Below are 25,286 nucleotides of genomic sequence, written 5' to 3'. Positions count from 1 at the left end.
GCTCGGGCCCACCTTGGCTCCCTTTGCCTCGGAGATGACCAGCGAGTTTGTCTCCCGTCTGACTCAGTTCCCGCCTAAACGATATGCCGCTTGTGCCTCCTTGAACTCCGTCTACCAAGTTCAAGACATCAGCAATGCCATGGCTGCGGTAGGTACTTGTGGTTTATTTCTTCCCTTGATATTTTGTCTAAGGCATTAGATCTTACTCTTGTCTCCTCTTTTAGATTACTGCGGAGACCAGCCGCCTTTCCAAGACCTTAATTAATCATGGCTTCGTCATGTCCGAATTTGGGGGCATAGACGAGGCCGTGAGGATCCTGCGGGACCTGTCTGCTGAAAGGCGGGCGATCTAGGAGGAGGCTGATCGACGGGAGGCCCTCGCGGAGGCGAAGCTCAAGGAGGAAGCTAAACAGAGGGAAGCCCAAGCGGAGGCGAAGCTCCAAGAGGAAGCCAGACGGAGGGAGGCTGAGCTGGAGACGAGGCATCGGGAGGCACTGAAGGCAGAGGGTGAGGTCGTCGCCAAGGCTAGGCGTGAGCTTCGGGAGGTTAGGGAAGCCATGGACGAGATGGCTACCAAGGTAAAGTCCTTAGAGGAATTGCACCAGGCAGACCTGCAGTCTACGGCCAACCTGACTGTGGAGGTGAAGGAGTTGAGGGACTTCAAGGATCAGGCCTTGAAAAAGGCCAAAAGAGAAGAACTCCTAACTCTTGTCTCTTGCAAGCACTGCGCCAAATGCTTTGACGATGGCGTCTACATGGCCTGGCAGTCGAACGGCCAGAGCATCAAACTTGACTTCTATCCCAAGCCTGAGGAGGCTCTTGCCGAATTCCGGGAGAAGAAGAAGAAGCTTGATGCTATGCTTGAAGCTCGTCGGGGCCCTCGCCTTCCTCCTCGTATTTATTAGGCCGCGGAGTCCAGCCCATTTCATCATGATTATATCTCTTTTTTTTTTCTTTTATTTACAGATATTTTTCTTTTCTTTGAGACAATCTTAATTACGTAGCTGTTTATTTTCTAAGGGGAGACAATTATTATGGCCCGTCCCCAGGCCCTTTGTATTATATATTTTTTTGACCTGCCCTTTGGGTCAGGATATTTTATATATATATATGATCACTTTGATGCATATTCTCTTTGAGTTTGTTTTTACTTTTGGCCTGTTTTACATCTGTCCGTGTGGTATGCCTTAGTACCCCCCTGAGTGGCATGAAAACTTTGTTTTTAAGGCACTCAGTTTTATTCAAAATTTAGAGGTTGCATACATTTTGACGGTACAAATTCTTTAAACAAAGCCTAAGTTAACATATTTGGACTATTGGTAATACTTCCGGAGATGATCGGCGTTCGAGGCCCTTGGCACAATGGTTCCGTCCATCCTTTTTAGCTTATAGGTTCCGGAGCCGATTTCATCCTCGATTTCATATGGCCCTTCCCAATTTGGCCCAAGTACCCCCACTCCGGGTTCTTGAGTGGCTGGGAAGACTCTTCTTAAGACCATATCCCCAATAGTGAATTTTCTGCTTTTAACTTTGGAGTTAAAATATTTAGTCACCTTCTTTTGATAAGCTGCCATTCGTATTTGAGACTCGTCCCGGAGCTCTTCAGCCTGATCCAACGCTTCCTGTAACAAAGCTTGGTTCGTAGCTGGATCATAGGTTGTTCTCCTATGGGACGGGAATAACGTTTCCACCGGGACCATTGCTTCACAACCGTAGGCCATTGAAAAAGGCGAGTGGCTGGTCGTAGTTCTTGGGGTCGTTCGGTAGGCCCATAACACTCTTGGCAATTCTTCCGGCCAATTGTTTTTGCAGGCCAGCAGCTTTTTCTTTAGGGTGACCTTTAGGATTTTGTTGACTGCTTCTTCTTGTCCGTTTGTTTGCGGTCTTGCCACCGCGGAGAAGCTTTTAACGACTCCGTGTTGGTTGCAGAAGTCAGTGAACTCTTCGCAATCAAATTGCTTTCCATTGTCAGAGACTATTTTGTGAGGCAAGCCATATCGACACACTATGTTTTTAATAACAAAGTCTAGTGCTTTTTTAGCAGTTATAGTTTTCATTGGCTCAGCCTCCGTCCATTTGGTGAAGTAGTCTACTGCTACTATTGCATACTTTACTCCTCCCTTTCCTGTTGGCAGGGACCCAATAAGATCTATTCCCCAGACCGCGAAGGGCTAGGGACTAGTCATCAGGGTAATTTCGTTGGGAGGAGCTCTCGGTATGTTCGCGAACCTTTGGCACGAATCACATCTTTGGACGTAGTCTATGCAATCTTATTTCATTGTTGGCGAGAAGTATCCTTGTCTCAATATTTTCTTTGAGAGACTTGGTCCTCCTGTATGATCTCCACAGAACCCTTGGTGGACCTCTAGCATAATTTTCTTAGCTTCAGGGTCCGATACACACCTTAAATAAGGCATCTTGAGTCCTCTTCGGTAGAGAATTTTGTCCATCATCACATAACGGTGAGCCTGATACTGAATCTTTCTGGACATTGCCCTTTCTTGGGGCAACTCACCTTTTGTTATGTATTCAATGATGGGGACCATCCAGCTGGGTTCTTGCCCAACCGTTGTTATGGCCTCTTTTATTTTGGTGCTTGGCTCTGCCAAGCGTTCCACAGGTACTACCCCCAGTTTCTCAATTTCACTGTCTGAAGCTAACTTAGCCAGGCAGTCCACGTGAGCATTCTTTTCTCTGGGGATTCTTTCCATTTTATAGTCTGCGAACTCGTGGAGCAGTTCCCGGACTATCGCCACATACGCGGCCATTCTTTCTCCGCATGTCTGATACTCTCCCAACGCCTGGTTCACTACCAGTTAGGAATCGCTGTAGACTTCTACTCGTTTAGCCCCCACAGTCTTTGCTAGTCTCAGCCCTGCTATCAAGGCTTCATATTCCGCCTCATTGTTTGAAGCTAAGAAGTCGAATCGTAGGGCTGCTTGGAGTCAAAGTCCGCTTGGAGATATCATTGCGACCCCCGCTCCGAATCCATTCTTGTTGGAGGCTCCGTCTACAAATACTTTCCACACTGGGACTGATGGTGTGGGTATGTTCGCGGTCGCATCGGCTTCATTGCACTCCGTGATGAAGTCTGCTAACGCTTGTCCCTTTATGGAAATGCGGGGAATGTAGTGCAGGTCAAATTGGCTCAACTCCATTGCCCATTTGAGGAGCCTTCCGGATGCCTCTGGCTTTTGTAGGACTTCCCGGAGTGGGTGGTTGGTGAGCACCTTGATTGGGTGAGCCTGGAAGTAGGGTCTCAGCTTTCTTGAGGCCATTAGGAGGCAAAAAACTAGTTTTTCAATGACTGGGTATCGCGTCTCCGCTCCTATCATGCGCTTGTTGACATAGTACACGAGATGCTAAGTTTTCTCCTCTTCCCGGGCTAAGGTTGCGCTGACCGCATGCTCGGAGACGGCCAAGTATAGGAACAAGTCCTCTCCGAGAACGGGCTTTGACAGGATCGGAGGTTTGGCCATGTGTTCTTGCAGTTTTTTGAATGCCTCCTCGCACTCGTCGGACCACTCAAATTTCTAACACTTCTTCAAGATGTTGAAGAAGGGAATGCACTTGTCTGTGGACAAGGAGATAAAACGGCTCAGGGCCGCAACCTTTCCGGTTAGGCTCTGCACATCTTTGTGTTTTTTTGGGGATGGCATGCTCAGGAGAGCTTGAATTTTTTATGGATTTGCCTCAATTCCCCTCTGACTGACGATGAAGCCTAGAAACTTCCCTGACTTAACCCCGAAAGTGCACTTCTTGGGGTTGAGTTTCATTCCGTACCTCCGGACCATTTCGAAGCATTCTTCTAAGTCGTCCGCGTGGCTGGTGCATGCTTTTGACTTGACTAGCATGTCGTCTACGTACACCTCCATATTTCGCCCTAGGAGGCCCTTGAACATCCGGTTCACCATTCTTTGATAAGTTGCGCCAGCATTTTTCAGTCCGAAAGGCATGACTAGGTAGCAGTATACCCCCTTATCGGTCCTGAAGCTAGTGCACTCTTGATCTGCTACGTGCATTTTAATTTGGTTGTAACCGGCGTACACGTCCATGAAGGACAGTAGTTTGAATCTGGATGTGGCGTCCACCATCTGGTCGATCCTGGGCAAAGGGAAACAATCATTTGGGCAAGCTTTGTTTAGATCAGTGAAGTCTATACAAACCCGCCAGGTCCCGTTAGGCTTTGGCACCAGGACCGGATTGGCTAGCCATCTGGGTAGTAGACATCTCGAATCATGTCACTCTTTAGTAGTTTGTCCACCTCTTTCTCTAAGGCTTCAGTCTTTACTGAGTCGAGGGGACGTCGCTTCTGTTGGACCGGTGGCATGTCCGGGTTGTTATTGAGGACATGGGTGATGACGTGGGGACTTATGCCAGTCATGTCTTCTTGGCACCATGCGAAAACGTCAATGGCACCCCTCAATGTCTTTATTATTTTTTCTTTTTCCTCCAGTTCTAGGCTATTTCCTAGCCAGAGGATTTTGGTGGAGTCGAGGTCGCACACCGACACTTCCTCGACGTCCTCCATTGGTTCTACAACTTTTTCTGATCCCACACGGGGATCCAACTCATCTTCTTCGCCATATCTGGCTCAATAATTTCTCGGACCATCAACACGGGTAGGTGGGCAGCAACGTTATAACACTGCCTAGCCTCCCCTTGGTTTCCCCTCACGGTCCCTATCCCAGCCTCCTGGGTTGGGAATTTCAAGCACAAGTGCCGTATTGACGTGACTGCACCAAAGTCCACCAAGGCCGGTCGGCCGAGGATTGCGTTATAAGTTGTGGGCAGTCCACCACCACAAATGTGGAGTACTTGAAAGTGCTCTGGAGTGTGTCCGGGCACAAGGTGACTGGGAGCCTCACTTTTCCCATAGGTATAAGCGTTGTTCCATTGAACCCTATGAGTTGGGAACCACTTGGTGATAGGTCTCGGTCCGTTAGGCCTATTGCAACGAAGGCCTCCTTGAATAGTAGATTCACCGAACTCCCATTGTCGATCAGGACTCTCGCCACGATCTTATTGGCAATGGGGGTCTCTATGACCAACGGGTCATGGTGAGGAAAATTCACTGTTTTAGCGTCTTCTTCCGTGAAGGTAATGGGCTGATCCATTAGCTGGGGTCTTTGAGCTAGGAGTTGAGTAACCTCCCAAACTTCATCATGTTTCACGGCCCCTGCGTACCGTTTGAGCTCTTTGCGGGTAGTTCCTCCGATGTGGGGTCCTCCTGAGATCATAGCCACTCTCCCGTTGGGTCTAGGTGGCAGGCCGAGAACATGTTAGCATCTCCGGGGGCTAACAACTGGAGCCAATACTCCTGCTGCACCCCTTGGTGCTCCTTGTGGCAAAGCTCCAGCCGCCTGACCTGGGTTGAGATGGGGCAACCGGTTTTTGATCCACTCGTATAGGTGTCCCAATCGAATCAAGTTCTCAATCTCGTCCTTGAGATTTTTGCATTTGTCGGTGCTGTGCCCAATGTCATTGTGGTACTCGCATCTCTTATTGGGATCCCTCCGGGAGCTGTCTTTGTACAGGGGAGGCGGTCTCCGGTAGTGCGTATTTTGCCTAGTAGCAAAATATACATGTTCTTGGGAGTCTGTTAACTACGTGTATTGGGTATATTGGGGAGTATACCTCCTTTTCTGTCGCTTATCTTCCGTCCGGGTGCTGCCTTTGGAGGACCTTTACTCCTTGAGCCCTAGGAAGGACCGGCTAAACTTGCGGTCGGAGCGGAGTGCGAGGGGGCTTGTCCATTTATCCCTAAGGGATTTCCAAAATGGGAAGATGCGGGGGCCAAGGCCTGGCCTTGGCTATATCCGGAAGTAGCAGAAAACTGTATGCCGCTCATTGGTGGAGCTGCTGCTGGCACAGTGCCTGAGAGCTGGGCTCTGGGCACATATCCTGCTATCCCGGTGGGATAGTATCCTCCATAGGCCACTATTTGGGCCTCTTCCAGGTTAATGTATTTCTGGACTCTCTTCTGGAAGTCTTGAAGGTTTGAAGCTCCTTCTTGTTGTAACTCGTTCCAGAATGGAGTCCCTGTACGGATGCCTGCTTGGAGAAGAGCAAGTTGTTGTCTGTCATCTGCTTTCTTGGTTTTAGAGGATTCTTCCCTAAACCTCTTTATGAAATTCTTCGGTGTCTCTGTAGGCAGCTGCTTGATGTTAGTCAAGGCGCTGACCTCCAGATTGACTTTTCTTGCGGTGACAAATTGTCTCCGGAAGCTGGTTTGTAACTTATTCCAGCAACCCACGGATCCTGGTTCCAATTTCTTAAACCATTCTTTCGCGGATCTGCTTAGAGTAACTGGGAAGCACAAACACTTGGCGTCATTGCTCACCCTCATGACTGTCATGACTCAGTTGATCCGTGACAAGTGATCACTCGGATCGGAGTTCCTGGTGTAAGCTGCCATTTCGGGCATCTTAAAGTTTTTGGGGAGCTCTGCTTCCAGGATGTGTTTAGCACACGGCTCCCGGTCCTCACAATCAGAATCGGAGTCGTCGCCTTTCTGTCTCCGGGAGACTCGGGCGATGTCTTTTCAGAGTATGGCAAGTTCTGCCATGATTCCTTCGTTTAACGTTCCCGTGGAGACCGCGGGTCCGTATTTCTTTTCGTCCAGGTGATTCCAGAGATCACCTTGGTTCTTGTTAATCTGATTTCTCAAATCAAGGGGAGGACATTTCTTGCCCCTTCTTCCTCTCCCTCCGGGCTCTTGGTGCACGGATACGCTCTTTCGGTCCTCTCGATCCTGAGGGCCAAGACTCCCTTTTTGGAGTTTGCCCCTCTGCGGACCTTTCCCTTTCGGGAAATTTGAGCGGACCTTTCGCGGATCCTGCACTTTTTTCTTTTTCCCAGGGTTGGAAGTAGGGTTTTCCTTTTGGTTCCCTTCAGCGGGATACCTTATAGGGATTGGTTCCCTAGACTTCTGCTTTTGGGTACTTGGTGAGGATTCCTCTGGTTCCTTTCCAAGTCCGGCAGTGATGGCTTTAGGTTGCACGTGGATTCCTGCTGCCTCCATGGCTTTTTGCATGGCCAGCATCACCTCTTGCATCTTTTGGTTTTGCTCTTTTTGGGCTGCGATTTCAGCTTCATGATCGACAGCCTTTTGCCTTAAGAGTACCAACTCTGAGTAGCTGCCTTCGTCGTAGGCGTACTCATCGAAGTTTCCTTCGTAGTCGTCATCAGGGGTTCCTTCTTCTTCCTCAGAACCCACAGTTGCTCTTGAGGCCACGTCCTCATCATTTGGATCTTGAGCATCTTGGAGAGGGGGAGGTTGACGTGTGCTTCGAGTCTCCACCATTGTTGTTTTGTTGTAATGTACTGTCGACTTTCAGACGCTTCCTTCAGCTCTCAATGAAAGCACCAAAATGTTGACCGAGGTTTTCGACAACCAATATAATAATAATAATAATTTAAAGAGCTATAAGGAATTAAGAGAGAGATTTTTACGTGGTTGGGGCGTTAATGAGCCTTAATCCACGAGTCTGTGTATTTATGATAGTATTTATTACAGAGAATGTTCTTGGTTGATTTTTACTCTTCTAGTTCTTATGAAATCCAGAATTCTCGACCCCTCTTTAATGAGTTTTGGGGGATATTTATAGTGTTTTTGTGGGGTGATCCCTAGAATGTACATGTATTTCTGTAACTATCAGTAAAGTCAAACATTCCCAATGAATATATCATAGGTAATGCGTGGTGTAATCCCTAGGTTCTGTAGGGATGAGTGCAGTCCTTCATCCTTTTTGACTGATGTAATTCTTCACAGAGTAGCCGTCACTAGACTTTATTGATCATAGCCTAGTAGGTGCAGAGTGGGGGTTGTGACGTTAGGCTTTATTACGTATGACAGTTTCAATACGCCTCCTCCCATGCGGCATTAAATGCGAGATGACCGTTCAGATAGGGTCTGACACCTCCCGGAGGGGCTTTCTTGTGGCCTTGCTCTCCAGGGGCATGCGAGACTTACATGCCTTCTCCGGGAGGCATGTCTAAGGTAATCCTGTGCTTAAGGAGACTTAGCCAATTTATACAAACGCTAAACCTTTTCCACCTACGTGTCATCATCCGGTTGGTCCACGTATTTTAGGCAAAATCAGGGGCAACAATTATTATTAAAGAAGTGTTATCATCGACCTTCTATTACAATCTTTTACCGTATCTCTAATGGGAGCAACATTTATAATTACCAAAATACACATATTATGCTAAAATATTATTTTTTTTATTTTCTCTCTCATCCACATATAAGATTTGTCATTTTTTCTTAAAAAAAAAAAAAATGAAAACCTCTAATGGTTGACAACTTTAAAAGTTGCCCACCCCCACATCATATTGAATTAATGACATTTTAAATAAATATTAACTTTTTTAAAATAAAAATGGAAAAATGAAAAAGATGACATGTGGTTATTGTTTATATAACAGATACATGATCAAATATTCTCTTATGTTCTCTATCAAATATTAGAATTTTTTAAATCAAGTTTTTTTGTTTCAATATTTTATTTTTAAAATAAATTTGTTTCAATAAATAATGATTCATATATTTAAGACTTTGTTTTCATATTTTGTTTTATTATTATTATTAAAGAAGTGTTACCCTCAACCTTCTATTACAATCTTTTACCGTATCTTTAATGAGAGCAACATTTATAATTGTCAAAATACAGATATTATGGTAAAATATTTTTTTTTTATTTTCTCTCTCATCGACATATAAGATTTGTCATTTTTTCTTTTAAAAAAATACTTCAGTGGTTGATAATTTTAAAAGTTGCCCACTATTGTGACATATCACATTGAGTTAATGACATCTTAGGTAAAAAATAGAATAATTATATTTTTTACCCCCTGTACTTATGACACTATACTTATGACACTATACAAATAGTCCTTGTATAATTTTATATGCATACATTTAGTCCTTCTGTTTATTTTGTTTAAAAATACTGTTTGTATTGATGATGTGGTATTATAACAAAGGATAGAGTAGTAATTTCATCTCTTTTTATAGGGAAAATTGACTATGAGGTGGCATAATAACTGACAATGAAAGATGATTAAAAAATAATTTCATAACCTTTTAAAAAAATTTAATAAAAGTAATTTTATTAAAATAATTCCAATCGTTTTTTAGCAGTTCAAATTAGAAAAATGTGTAAAATTAGGATTCTACAGTATTTGAAGAGATGGATATCACTAGAAAGAACATGGGATTTTTGGAAAATTAAGGTAATGATATTCTATTTTTTGGGATGTTATTTTTCATTTTTTTTTTCCTGTGATTGTAATTTTTATGACTTGTAATTTATTTTCCTAATGGTATATAATTTTTCAACTACTATCTATGTATAATCCCACATTATTAATTTAACAGTCAACTTTAGTCAATTTTAACAGAATTAGATAGAAGGATTATACTATTCCAACTGATATATTTTAGGGGGTATTTTTAACTACACTTATAAATTAAGGGGCATCATAGTACAGTGTCATAAGTACAGGGACTAAAAAAGCTAATTATTGTAAAAAATAACTTATTAGAAAAAATAAAAGAAGAAAAAAGATGACATGTGGTTATTGTCTATATAAAGTAACATTTTTCACATAAAATTATTCTTAAAAATTAGACCACATTGTTTATGCGGTAAGACAACTCCAATTAACAACTTCAATTCCAGATGCTCTCAGTCAATCTCTGTGTCTCAAAACACATGGCGGATTTTTTTTTTAATTTTTTTATGGTAGTGTTTGTTACGCTTACAACATTATTCTCGTAAATTTTTGAATTTTTTTTAAAAAATTTAATGTTTTTTGAACACGCGTAGTAAACTAAAATATCAAAAACTCTACTTTTGTTATTGTAAACTATTATTCTTTTAAAAAAAATTTCAACTGATACTATAACTATAATAAATATAGAAATTGAAAAAAAAATCATCTTATATATATGATTTTGAGACTTGATGAATATGGCCATATGAAAAGTTGTAATAAGTAGTAGTTATGATAATTAGCACTACTCTTATTATTAATATTCATGTTCATCTCACTACATGCATCCTGTTGTTTGATCCGACGTCTGTCTATCCTCAGCAGTGCTATTTTCTATTAATAATTAAGGAATAACATATAGATATTTCATTCCTCCAGCAGTTGAAGTTGAACTGGCAACAATTAAAAACTAAAATATAATATGTTTTCTCTAAAAAGAAAACATTCAAATATATATAAAATAGATACAAAGTCAAAAACACAAATATTCATCTATATATTGGCATTTTTATTCACATTGGCAATTATAAAAATTATTAATTTGATTATTTATTTTCTTAAATAATAAATTAGATTATGTATTTTCTTAAATAGTAGCTAAATTAATTTTTTATTATCAAATAAAATTTTATAATAACTCATAATTACATGCAATACCAAATTTATTTTAACATTTGACAAAACAATCAAATGTAAGTGTTGATTTCAAGATTGATCATCAAAAATGGAGATTGAAGAGTACCATACTAATAACTATCGATCACATCCGGAGATGGGAAGCACGATCAGCCGCAGCAGTGGTGGAATTGGCCGGTACAGATACTGCAACGGTCAAATTGATGGCTTAGTCGGCAGTGGCGGTGGCGGTGGGAGCCACATGAATAATAATAACTCTTTGCCTTCCTCTTCATCGCTTAGCCTCAGCCAAGTGTCGGAGGAGCTTAAGAGACTTACATCCACTAAAAGTTCCTACAATGGGCTCAGATTCATTAGTAATGAAAAACAAGGCTGGGATGACATCGAGAAAAGATTCCAGAAATATGCTAATATTGATGATGGACTACTCCATAGATCGCTTTTCGGTAAATGCATAGGTACGTACGCTCCTAACTTAACACAATTGATTCGTGAGAAAATGAAAAAAGTCAAAAAAAATATAAAAGTTTATAAAAAAATTGTACAGGGATGGATGATGAGGAAGATAAGAATCCGAGGAGTAGGTTCGCGATGGAGTTGTTTGATGCATTAATCGCTAGAAAAAGAAGTGAAAATGTTTCTTCAATAGACAAAGCTGAGCTACGGAAGTTTTGGGATCAAATCACAGATGAAAGCTTCGATTCAAGGATGCAAACTTTCTTTGACATGTAAGAGATTTCAAGTATTAATGCTTTAATTAAAGGTTTCTTTGTCTTTTTTTCTCCTTTCTAATTCTTTTTCTTTTTCAATTTGGTAGGGTTAGATTTCTTCTATGTTTAAGCGTTGCATGTTTTTACATTCTCTTCAAGTAATTTATTAATTATAAAGTTCATGAATCATTATCCTCATCATTAATTGCCCCGAGATGAACACATGAATTCATCAAATGTTTTAATAAATACTTGTAATAGTAACTAAAATTAATTTGTTAAAATAGAAAACTAGTTAATTAAAATAATTAAGCAACGTGCATGTGTGACACGTTTATTATAATTTATTAAAATTATAAATTTTAATTATCTTATAAATTTTAAATGAAATAAAATGTCATTTATAATAAAAAAAAATTATATTATGTTCAGATTTAAAAGTTTACTGATATACATTGAATCTGTATATTTATAGTTGTATTATTAGTTTTTTTTGTATGTTATTTATTAATAACATTATTATTATTAAAAATATTTAATTTAAGTGTTATTTATAATAATAAATATTAATTAATTTTTAAAATTTGTTGTTAATTATAATTTTAGTTTAACAATAATGCTTTTAATTTTATAATACTTTTTATTTTTTTACAAATATCATATATTTTTCTATTTTTTTTAAAAAATAATAATAATTTTTTTTTTTTTTTTTTTGTAACTGATAGATAACAGGGTCACAATATAGTGATTCTTTAAAAAAAAACATAGACACTTTTTTCTATTTTATTGTTTTAAAAAAATAATAATAGAAATATTTTTTTTAGATACATGAATTAGGTAAAAAAATTAATAATAGAAATGTATATTTTTTTAAATATGTGTAATGATTTTAAATTTGAATTGCAATGTTAGATAAATATATATATTATATTACATAGCTACGATAAAAGATAAGAGAGATATCTATAAATTTAAATTTGAATTATAATGTTATGAAAAATGATCAAGTTGTATAGCTACATTAATATAACAAACATAGACATAAATATAATAGAGATAAGTTTAACAAATAATAATAAAAAAATATTTGTAGATATATAGAGTAGATTTAAATTTGAATCACAATGTTTAAAATAGAACAACACTTTCTGTTATATAGTCACATTTAATATATTAGAGCTATCAATAAAATATGGTTATTTCAAGGAAATTGTTGATTTAATCAAGTTTTGTTATTGATATTTCATTAAAATTAACGGTTAAAACTACTATTAATAAAATTGTAAATGGTATTTATTTTGAATTTTGAAAAATTTACATAATAAATCGAAAATTTGAAAAAAAAGATTACAAAAATAAGTCAATACGAATTTTTTTTTATTTTTACTCTTTTGAACTTTTTTATTTAGAAGATACCTCTTTAGTAAAAGCAATAAACCTTGTTTTCTTAGTTATTTTATAAATTATTTATAGTTGTATTATCATATTATGTTTGTCATAAGGTTATTTTTTGGTTTGTGTTATAGTTTATTTATAATTGATTTATAATTACCGTGAGTTTGCCTTTTATATTATTTTTTAGCTTTTTACTCAACAAAGCATATTTTGGTGCTATAAAATTATAAATAAAACATAAGAAAGGAGTATTTTTTAAAATTCTCCAAGAATTTAAGTTTAATCTTTTTAAAAGAATTTAAAATTGAAAAATATTATTAAATCTAAATTTAAATGTGATACAATCTAAAAAATTTACATTTAAAAGATATGATAGAATTTAAATTTGAAAAATATGAAACAACCTAAATTTAAATTTTAACTAAATTTTATATATATTTTTTAAAAAATATGATAGAATAGATTTGTTTCACTACCTTTATCAGTATTTAAATAAATAATTTTTATCTCTTCATATATCTTTCTTATATTAAATTCTACTATTTAGCAAAAATTATCAGATTTAATGATTTTTTTTTGTTAATGTTAAGGGTTAAAACTAACACCGTTTTAAATCAATCAATTAATTTCTTTTTCTTTTTCTTTTGAAAAAAATAATTTTAAATATTTAAATTTAATTTAAAAATATCAGTAAAATTAGATAATTATTTTTTTTTATAAATTTTAATTTAAATTTAAATTAGACAAATAAATATATAGACGCGTTATAAAAATACTAATTAAATGGTATATAGTTTACTTGTAAGAATATATTGATTTTAATTTTCGAGTAGTAACATTGTTTTAATATATCTTTATTTCATTTTCATGATTGAATAATTTTATCATTGTTCTTATTTGAAAATATCTCATTATTTTTATATCAAAATTTTCAAATAATAACTTTAAATATTGTGAAATAATATAATTAATCAAATATTTAACTTATGACTAATTATATTTATCAATTTATTATTATTACTTTATTACAACATTGATAATCCTCATTCAAATTTATATTTGTACATAGTGATCATTTTAAGTAATTCTTTCCAAAAAAAAAAAAAAATCATTTTAAGTAATTGATATAATATTATCTCTTTAATTTTTATTCTCGGTGATATAAACATAAGGATAAATACTATTTTGGACATTTTATTTTGTAAAAGTTATTAATTGGACTATCTGTTTTGTTAAATGATAAAATGGACCATGTATTTTCCAAAATTGTACAAATAAGACCTCGAGCTTAATTTTCAACAATTTTATTTTTTAATATAACCAATTTTAAGATAATTTCTAATATGAATAGATACTATTAATATGACCAGTTTTGTCATAAAATTTCTAAATTAGATAATTGTTAAGTTTTATTTTGACAAAAAAATAATTGAGTGCAATTTTGAAAATACGTAGTCTACTTTGTCATTTAACAAAATAGAGAGTCCAATTAATAATTTTGCAAAACAAATAGTCCAAAATTGTATTTACCCTACTTTTATATATAACGAATTCAAACCTTTGTTTTCAAGGTCTCTCTATGTATAAATCCTCTTTAATATTGTCAAGAAAAAAAAAATGCAATTATATATATTCTGGACAATTATAGTTCATTCCTTAGAAAGGCAACACATGCATGCATGTACTGCATGTATTCAGATTGTCTTTTAAACTATATATATTTTCATCAGTATAGTAAGTTATTTAAAAAAATTATTTTAATTTTTCATATTCTAAATAATTAAACATTATTATATAAGAAATTTAGAATTATAGATACTTTTTTTTGGTCCATATAACTATAAATTCGTCACTGGCAGAATAATTTTTTATTTAATTGTTTTATTTAAAAGAATATCTTTATATATTAAAAGTGTCTATCTAACGGCATTTCTTGGTTTAACATTCTTGGTTTAACAGAATATACTTAAAAATAAAAGAATATTCTGTTAAATTTAACGATTAGGTTTGATCTCCCGTTAAAAAATAAACCCAATAATTAAACCCAAAAAATTAAACCATCTTTTAAATAAACAATCTTTTAAATATTAATAATCTCTTTTTAAATTAAAAAAATCATCTTAGCCACATATCTCTCTAACAAACCTATCTTGGGAGAATATTAATAATTTTTTTATTTATTTTTTAAAAAAGAAAAATATAGATAAAATATCTAGAAAAGATAATATAAAAGAAGATTAATTGTGTTGGATTAGAGATTTTTGGGCTTGGACTTAAAAAAATAATTTAAAAAAAAAAGATGAAATGGGCTGTAATTAGTATTTACCTTATATGTTTGTGCTTATTTTTAGTTTTATTTTTAATTTTACCACCAAAAGGAGAAGGTTGAAAAATATTAGAATATGAAAATATTATTGGTGCTTATTAGTAATTTGCAAAGAATGTGAAAGTCTATAAATATATAGTTGTGTAGCTATTATTAGATATGAAATGAGATAATAGAACTTTTTTCAATTAGAAGATTAATGTACATTTTACTATTAATAACATACATTATTATAACACAACTATGTTTTACTTACTAAATATACTGACACATATTTTATTTTTATAAAACAAATCGTTCAAATAATTATACTATTTTAATTATTAATTAAAATAAAAAACTAAAATATTAAATAAAACTAACACTACGTGGCTTGGCACGTAACAATCACCTAGTAAATTATATAAATGTAATGGATGCAGGGTGGACAAAGATATAGACGGCCTAATCAACAAGGAAGATGTTAAAAACGTGAGTTTTTTTTTTCTTTTTCTTTTTTTTTAATATATTTTGAAAAATAAAGTCGAGAAACAATGTTTTGAGCTTTTCTTTATTTTGAAGATTATGAGAGAATTTTTTTTTTTCTTATCTTCTTTTAAATGAAAATGTTGAGCACTGAAAAAAAATAAAAAGATAACATTATTAATGTTATTAAAAGAAAAGAAGTATTATTTCACTTTATGTTATTTTTGTCTCCTCATTTGTCTTTATGTCATTTTTTTTGTTGAGAGAGTATCTCTATGTAATTTTAATAATATATGAAAAGTGTCGTTTTAATTTACAAATTTAATTTTAAGGTATGATCAATATATGTTTAAAATTAGAATTATTAGAAATTTAAAAAAGAAAAAGTTTTATTGGTGCTAAAAAAATTACTCAATATAAATAACGAAACAATATAAGTACATAAATTATATTAAGTCATCTCAAAAATAAATTTGAAAAGGATGATACTGGAAACACATTTCCAATGATACTAACTAAACTAATGTAATGGAAAAGGATGATACTAAACTAATGTGCAAACTGTATCACATTTAGGCTACTAACTAAACTAATGTAATGGAAAAGGATGATACTGGAAACACATTTCCAATGATAATACCAGTTAATCTAACTTCCCTACAATACCAGTGTTTGCTCTCTAGGAGCTTATGGCACGTTTACTAAAGCGTAATCGTTATCGGAATAAATTAATGGGAGAAATGAAAGGGAATAAAATGTTATGAAATAAAAATAATTATTTTAACATGTTGTTTACTAAATTGTCCGGAAACGGAATCGGAATCACTTTATTTTGTTTACATCAATAAGGAAAGGTAATCGGAATGCTTTAAGTTGACCATATTACCCTTAATATAAAATTTATATTTTTTTTTATTTATTAAATAAATTAATTTATATAATAATAAATAAATTCATAAATGATTACATAAAAAAATTAACATAATACTGTTAAAAAAAGTATCCTCATATTATTCAATTAAACAATATCTGACCAAACCATAAATAAAATCTCCACATGAAAATATTCTAATGTGAAACATAAAGATAAACAAAATCCCAAATATCTAGCAATTATAAAATTATGCATCATTTTGCAACATATTCAGGATATATAGCAGTTTCATCTCATCTGATATTGCATAAAACACTCGCATCAATGGAGGTTCTTTAGCCAATATGTTGGTTGCTTGAATACACTGCATTGGAGTTAGGCCATTAATCTTGCTTATTTCTGTGAATAAATTGGTTTGCATCTCAGCTACATCCTTATCAGATATTGCATCAATTAATCCTTCAAACTTCGGGACAATATTAGATATAGAATCTGCTAAGGCACCAACATTTGTAGAAATTTCATCCATAACCTTAGTTTTTTTATTCTTACCACGTTGTTGGTTACTAGTAGTACTCTCAGTAGATCTACGATGCATATTAGTTGGTTGTTGAGTATGTGAGACACCATCAAATTCATCTATTTCTTCATCATCCTCACCGTCATCTATATTATCATCAACTCCAAATTTTACACCAGTTGCATCATTTTGGCGTATTTCTTCTTCATCATCATCAGCATTACCAGCATTTGTCCCAGTAGCTCGATCTCGTCCATATATTTCTGCTAGCTTGTTGTAATAAGGAAATGGTTTCCCATATAATCCACTTGCATCTTTTCGTTTCTGTACATTCACAAAAACACATATAATAAGTCCATGTTGTTGTAAATATAAATATATATAAATACTTGTATTATAAAAATTACTTTATATTTACCTTCACATACTCATCGAATGCACTTTTCTCACACAATAATAAAGAATGTTCATTGTCCCAACTAAAACCACTTAAAGATAATAATTCTGCCAAGCAAGAATACTTCCCCTTCAAATTTTTAATACGAGATTCAATATGAGGTGAGGCCTTCAACTTCGAGCCTGGTAATTTTTCCTCTAACATAATCTCCATTTGTTGCAAATATCCATTCTTAAATCCAGAATCAGCTCGCCATGTTGAATTTTGACTCAACTCTAGAAGACATTCAATCAATACACTGTCTTGTGTTGGTGTCCAATAATGTTTATTTTTACCTCTCCCTCTTTGATCTGCATTAGAGCTTGAACTCATCATATATATTCATATAATTTTTTTTAATATTAATAAAAAAGTATAAATTTTGAAACTTGAAAGAACACATAAATTAATACTTTGAAAATTAAACACAAAAAATTTGAACAAAAATAAACATATATATCAAATAAATATAGACATTTGTTCTTATTACATCAAATCATAATTGAAAAATGCACCAAAAAAAATACTAAAGTAGTAAAGGTTAACAACATATATACTTTAATCATCTAGTTCCCTGCCATGTATTCCACATTTCTTCTGCCAAATTTTGTCTCCAAGTAGTCCATAAATCTGAAGACTCGATACTATTAATATAATTATTATCTGTTGTGGGGTGATTTCTTTGTACACTATTCATCTCATTTTCTACTGGATCTATGCTCATTTCTCTTCTAATAAAATTATGTAGCATGCAACAAACAGATATTATACGCCGTTGTGTATTCATGTCATAAAAAGATGGACTTCTGAGAATAGCCCATCGCATTTTCAACAATCCAAAACAACGCTCAATAACAATCCTAGCACTTGAGTGCTTCATATTAAAGAACTCTTCTGCTGTGTTTGGAAGGTGTCCATCATTCCAATCATTAAGATGACATCGTGTTCCTCTAAAAGGTGCAAGAAAACCTTGACCATTGGTATAACCAGCATCAACTAAATAATAATAATCTATCAAACATAATAAATAAATGATGTTATAATTGAATGGAAAACTATATATATTGGTAGTCTAATCTCAAACACTGATAAGTTTTTTATAATTAACTTTACCATTAGGGACTCTCAAACCATTTCTCCTAGCTAAAGCATCTCTTAATACACGCCCATCGTGTGCTGAACCTTCCCAGCCTGGTAGAACATATATAAATTGCATGTCTTGTGAACAAACTCCTAAAACGTTAGTTGCAATCTCTCCTTTTCTTGTTCTATACCTTGGTTTGTCAGCTTCAGGTACACGCACTCTTATATATGTTCCATCTAATGCTCCCAGACAATTCTACACCAAATTAATTATACTTATTAAAAATTATTTAAAGTTAACAATTACTAACTATAATTTTAAATCCTCAATTCATACCTTAAACCACTTCCACCTTGGATCAATTGAGGTCGCTAATATTGGCTCAGGTGTTCTCCAAAATTCTTTTTGGCAGCGAATCATTACTTTTAAACACTCATGAAAGTATTTGCTTATGGTTTTTCCTGATCTTTTGAAACTAAAACCAACAACTCGGTTCTTATGGTGGTGTGCTAAAATATATAGGAACATTGCTACCATCTCTTCGATAGAGACATTTTGTGTCTTTCTTAAATTTCCCCTAGTACTGAGTATGTGACATAACCTTTGAAATGTTTGTCTATCCATTCTTAATTGTGAAACACAATTGACATCACTTGCATACACTAAATCATGTAAGTTTTCTAACTGTTTGTAGACTCTCATTATAGATAATGGCTGATTGAGACGTCTTTTAGAATTTATTAATGCATAAGCACTCACAATAGCACACACTGCTAAAATAATATCTAAGATTACAATTAAATTCTGCACTACAATAATTATTTTTTGCTTTCTTGCTAAACTTAAACGAGCCATTGATCTACAAAAAAAAAAAAAAACCAAAGTAAAAAAAACAATTAAGAAATTAAATTATATGACAATATTGGCATGACGAATAATATTTTTCAATTATATATACATATGATCCGTAAACATATATATACATATAACATATTTTTAATTCAGTGACTAATTATAACTATGTATATATATGATTCTTAAATTATACATATATTATATTATAAAGAAAAGGCTTTCCTTTTAAAAATAATAATATATATACTCTAATAATTTTAAGAGAGTGGCATCTAAAGAATGTTAAAAATAAATTATATTTTATTTTTGTTATTGAAAATAAATATTGATATGTTTTGAGTTTGTTGAATTTATTTGTGTATGTTTTAATATGGTAATTTAGATTGTATAATTATTTTATTAAAGGTACAGTATATGTTTCTAAAGAAAATAAGAACAGATTATTTGTGTTGGTTTTTTTTTTTTATTGAAGCTTTTCATTGGATTTAAGTTTTATTATGTTTTTTTTTTGTAGCAAAGTTTTATTATGTTATTGTGTTTTTGACTAGAATTTGTTTGGTAATTTACGCAGTGTAATTGTGTTTTCTGAGAATTTGTTATGCTACACCAAGCTTCTACCAGTTTTCAAAGGCATATATGTATCTTTAAAAAAAAAAAAAAAGAACGACATATATGTATATATATATGGGTAGATAGAGAAGACCTATATATATAGGTTAGGAAATATATATATATATTATGAAATGTATGACAAGCGTGAGAAGTTGTGAGAATAATAGATTATGACTTTTCAATTATACATAAATAATATAAAATATAATAAATAATATAAAAATTAAAATTAAATATGATGATGGTGATTGAGTTGGACTATTCAATTGTACCAAAATATATATGTCAATGTCAGATTTATATTATAGAAGATGTTTTTCAATTAAAATAATAATAAAACATGATAATAAACATAAACCATCAATATATGCATCATACATGCATCATCAAAAATTATATATATATAATGAATGATAAAGAATTAAAACTCACCTTGATGTTGATATGTGGCTGTTCCTCTCTCAGAAAAAAAAGAAGAAGAAGAAAATGGCTGCTGCAAAAAAAGAAACGAAAGAGAATAGAAAAGTGGTTTGTTTAGGGTTTAGGGTATATAATATATATAATAGGGTATATAATATTTGGTGGCAAAAGTGTCTTTTTGTTTTTAATAATAAAAAATAAATAAAAAACTAAAAAGTAGCATTATCCGTAATGGTTTATACCTGAAGAAATTGGGAGGAAAACTTCTCCCATTCTTTTCTCCTAATTTTATGCCTTTCCCTTAGAGTATTCCAACCATTAAATAAAGTAAACAAATGAAAAGGAGTGATTACCATACCTATCACTCCCAATCGTGATTAGTAAACATGCCATTACTTCTTTGAAGTGCATAGAGAATTGCTCTAAACAACATCTACCAGTGTTTCCCCTTGTACTCCAAAATGGATACTTCGGGAATTAGCAACCTGTTTGAAGACTCTATTCAAATTTTCCCAGATGACATTACCTTCTCCCTTAACCCGGGCGAGGTAGATGAACCACAAGAAGCAAATAAAGTACTGCTAGGAAAAATAATCCAAAGATACAAGTTTGGCAAAGCTGCTATACAAGGATCATTGAATCTCTCATGGAAAGCAGTCAAGGGCTGGAAATGGAAAGAGATTGATGACGGACTCCTCCAGTTCACATTCGCGAGAAGAGAGGACGCCATGAACGTCCTGGCCCATAGACCCTGGTTTGTATGTGGTGCACTCATGATCCTCATGCCCTGGCCCGCCTGGCTAACACCATCAGAAGTTCGTTTTGACAAGACACCAATGTGGGTAAACGTTGAAAGTATTCCCCCCTTCTATTGGAACCTCTCAAATCTCCAAGAGATTGCTACTAAGGCCTCTCCAGTCCATGAACTCCCTCAGGGTATTGAAGATGCGGTTGGTCTAAGTACATTACGCTTCAAAGCCACCATTGATATTCATAAACCTATCTTCTGTGGGTTCTTCCTCAGACGGCAGAAATTGAAGGACCTCTGGATCCAATATAAATACGAGAAACTGCCTAAACTTTGCTTCAAATGTGGAATTCTCTCACATGAACAAAGTTCATGCTTCAAAGCTCCTACTGTGGTCAAGGATAACCTGGGTAACTACTACCCTTTATACGGACTATGGCTGAGGAACGACGTCAAAGAAAAATCAACATTCAGTACCCCCCTAGCCAAGTGGTTCCAAGACTGGGTCCTGCAGAAAAGAATGGGGAAAGATCAAGTTCTTTGCAATCAAATCAAGGTCCACAAAGCCATCCGAAATGGGGAAGAGGCAGAGATGCGTGAATGTAGAATGCAACTCCCTTCAAAACGAAGGATTGTGTCTGATTCCGATGAAGAACACGACGGGAGTGAGCCGGCGATGGTTATTACCCAGCTGCCCATGGTTTATCTGCCGGGTATAGGGGAAGTTGCCCCATTTGGACAAAATTCCAAGCAAGTTAATGTCCAGGAACTTATTGATGCTGCAACTTCCCCTGAGAACATCACAGCAAAATCGAGTACCAACCAGGGCCTCAATTCAAATAGCAATGACCACGTTGAGCAGAGGGACAATGATACAACAATGATAAAAGAGAACATTACCAAGAATGGGGGGGACAATATACCAACCTTGGAAAGTAACTCCCAGAGTTCCCATTCGGAGAAGCAGCATGCCGTTACACCCTATTCCTCGTCTGATAAGAGACTAGACAATGAAGTGGCAAGAGGCTGTATCTCACCCTATAAGGCTTCGCCTCTAGGTACTCAAGCCCAAATCGTCCCTTGGCCTTCGAAGGAATGCTGGGCCCAAGACAAGGCCCGTGAGCTTTTGTTTGGGGCCGTAACTGTGGACAAATATCACCGTGAACCATCCCTCTTTAATCCCATTCTCAACATTGAGGACTTTAGGGTCCAAGAGCATTTGGAAGGCCCAAGGAAAAGAAAGGCTACCGATGGTATTGTATTTAGCCCAAATACAAAAGCAATTAATGAAACAGTGGCCTTCTACCCCAACCCAGAAAACAAGACTACTGAAGAAGTCAATCACACGATTCTGAAATCCTCAACCTCGTACAAGGACTCCATCGACTGCTCTCTTCCCAAAGCTGATTTTGTCCCTGGCTAGCCAGATGAATCCCGCACTCCAAGGCGCCGGGGTAGACCAAGGAAAATTGCTTCCCCTCTCCCTACTATCAGTCCTACCCAGAATCGCAAGGGAAAAGAGCCCTCTGCCTCGACTAAACTCTCCTCCACTCCTAAGAAATTTAAACCGAGAGCAGCAAAGGCTAAGGGTGAGTTCTTCTCCACAATCAGAAATCAATGGCATGGGAAAGACTTTGATTTGAAAATTGATCTTAACAACCACTTTGTGGTGATCGAGAAACCACAAAAACCATCTTCCTCATGCCAAATTCATGAACTGCCAGAAGAACTTAGCACTAATGCTATGGATTTTCGTTTTGGGGCCTCGGAGACTTGCCCGCAAAAGTCTCCACAGTCGCCATGAAAATCCTAGCTTGGAACTGTCGTGGTCTCGGGAGTTCCACGACAGTTCGGCAACTGGCGGCCCTTGTCCGTCAACACCAACCCGAAATGCTTCTAATTTATGAAGCTCGTATCTCACTAAGTAAGTTCTCTGCTATCTGTAACAAATTGAATTTCTCTGGTTTCCACTACGTTCCACCAGTTGGTCTATCCGGGGGTATTGGTCTCTGCTGGTTACAAGGAGTCCATTGTAAAATACTTTCTGCAAATAAATTTGTCATTGTTGGGGAAGTTAGTTCTGATCCCATAGGAGATAAATGGCTCATTCTTGGCACCTATGGACCCCCTCATGGATCGGATAAGGAAGATTTTTGGCGCTCAATAGGGGACATGGTCCTCCTTGCAACAAACCCAATTCTCATTCTCGGCGACTTAAATGGTACTTTGCAAGACTCGGAATGCATTAACTATGTCAATAGCAGCAACTCCTCCCGTTATGCCTTTGATTTCAGAAGAATGGTGAACCGCACTGGCCTTATCGATTTGGGTTTTGAAGGTCCTGGCTACACTTGGTCCAGAAGAAACAATCAGACTCCGGGTGCAGGGGCTATCAAACGAGCCAGGCTAGATAGAGGTCTGGCAACCACGGATTGGAGAATTCTATTCCCAGCGGCCATTATCAATCACCTATCTTCTTCTGCATCAGACCACCGTCCCATTATTCTGGATACAAATGGGGGAGTCATGTGTAAAGGCAGACTCTTTAAATAGGAAAACATGTGGAACCGGGACCCTAGATGTTTCTGGGTGGTCAGAGAAGCTTGGATGAAGAGGCTGCACTCCAACCCTCTGATAAATTTCCATCGCAAGACCAAGAATACTAGCCGCAAGTTGAGACGCTGGAACAAAACTCATTTCAGGAATCTTAAGTTGCAAATCCTTGAAGCCACTTCTTCTCTAAAAGACTTGGAACTAAGGGACCCGGATAACGTAACTCAATTAGAAGCTGCAAAAAAGAAATTGGATGAAGCACTTCTTAGAGATGAAATCCATTGGTGCCAAAAATCTCGGATTCAATGGCTTTCGGAAGGTGACATGTGCTCTAAATTTTTCATGGCTTCTACTATCGTAAGAAGAAGGAGAAATTACATACAAAGCATTAAGAATCCTGAAGGTGGCGACTGGATTAGAGATCATTCTGAAATTGCCAAATGCTTCCTGAACCATTATAAAGACCTATTTTCCAAGCAAACTACCATCCAACAGCCGAATTTAAATGAAATCTATACCCAGCAGGACCTCTCTGATGTGGATAACTTTCTCCTAAATGCCATCCCCAACCATGAAGAAATTACTATGGCAATCTCGAGCATGGGTAAAGATAAGGCACCAGGGCCGGATGGCCTTCCTCCGAGTTTTTACTCGCACCACTGGAAAACAGTCAAAGAGGATGTTTGCGAAATGGTAACCCACTTCTTCTCTCATTTGGAGCTTCCCAATTTTATCAATGATACTTCCCTTGTCCTAATACCAAAGAATGAAGCTCCGATGACTCCTAAAGATTACCGCCCAATTGCACTCTGCAATGTCTCTTACAAAATCATCTCGAAAATCCTTGCCTCGAGACTAAGAGAGCTACTGCCAAACATCATCTCCCCAAATCAAGCGGCTTTTATTAAAGGAAGGAACATAGCGGGAAACTCTATGATTTCTAGAGAGATAGTCCACTCCATGAAAAGAAGAAGAGGTAATAGAGGCTTCATGATGATCAAACTTGACCTTGAGAAAGCCTACGAAAAAATGGACTGGGATTTCATTCTTCTAGTTCTGTCGAATATGGGTTTCATAAATCCTTTCCTCGGATGGATCCGAGCCTGCATATCGTTACATGAAATAAAGCTCCTTCTAAATGGATCCATAGCGGGTAAAGTTAAACCAGAGCGAGGTCTTCGACAAGGTGATCCGCTATCCCCCTCTCTATTTATCCTTGCGGCTGAAACTCTCTCCCGTCTTCTTCAGGATAAGGAAAGGAAAGGTCAAATAAAAGGCATCAAGATTGGCCGTCAGGGACCGTTCATTCACCATCTCATGTTTGCTGATGATATAATGCTTTTTGGTCAAGCCACCACTAAAGAAGCCAAGGCCTTCAAGGAATGCTTAGCCACTTACTGTGGTTGGTCTGGTCAATCAATTAGCCTCCAGAAATCTTCGGTCTTTTTCTCCAAGGGGGTGCCTCGGGGGCGGAGCCAGGAAGTTACTGAAATTCTGGGAATGAAGAAAATGAATGAGAAGGCTACCTATTTGGGACTGCCTTTATTCACCAACTCAAGAAGAACGGATAACTACAATCACTTGGTAGACCGTGTCCTGTCGCGTATCAAGGGGTGGAAAGCCAAACTTCTATCCAGTGCGGGAAGAGCCTGCCTCATCAAATCCGTAGGCTCCACTTTATCCAACTATGTAGCATCCTCAGATGTCATCCCCATATCCACTGCCAATAGAATTGACAAAGCCCTTAGAGACTTTTGGTGGGGAGATACGGAAGAAAAGCGAGTCCTACATTGTGTTGCTTGGGAGAAACTTTGCAAACCAAAATCGTTTGGTGGCCTGGGATTCAGAACAACGGAGGCAACTAACCAA

General features: G+C 35.9%; 2 protein-coding genes across 2 annotated transcripts in view; one reads left to right on the top strand and one right to left on the bottom strand.

Annotated features, from left to right (window-relative positions):
* The first annotated feature begins 10,508 nt into the window (after positions 1–10,508).
* LOC115720858 (respiratory burst oxidase homolog protein B) overlaps positions 10,509–25,286 on the top strand; it is a 59,491-nt gene continuing 44,713 nt past the window's right edge. The window contains exons 1-3 of the mRNA XM_061110808.1: positions 10,509–10,877; positions 10,967–11,147; positions 15,273–15,321. Coding sequence (XP_060966791.1) covers positions 10,556–10,877; positions 10,967–11,147; positions 15,273–15,321 — 552 coding nt within the window. The 5' untranslated portion in view covers positions 10,509–10,555. The remainder of the gene's footprint in view (positions 10,878–10,966; positions 11,148–15,272; positions 15,322–25,286) is intronic.
* On the bottom strand, positions 18,165–18,962 carry LOC133035099 (uncharacterized). The gene is made up of 2 exons (XM_061110810.1): positions 18,566–18,962; positions 18,165–18,484 (listed from the first exon to the last, which is right to left on the bottom strand). The coding sequence occupies exons 1-2, from the start codon at positions 18,929–18,931 to the stop codon at positions 18,224–18,226; spliced, it is 627 nt and encodes a 208-aa protein (XP_060966793.1). The 5' UTR covers positions 18,932–18,962; the 3' UTR covers positions 18,165–18,223.

Source organism: Cannabis sativa, chromosome 2, assembly GCF_029168945.1.
Source record: "Cannabis sativa cultivar Pink pepper isolate KNU-18-1 chromosome 2, ASM2916894v1, whole genome shotgun sequence".
In the NCBI taxonomy this organism is placed as follows: Eukaryota; Viridiplantae; Streptophyta; class Magnoliopsida; order Rosales; family Cannabaceae; genus Cannabis; species Cannabis sativa.
This window is presented reverse-complemented; position numbering and strand designations above follow the sequence as displayed.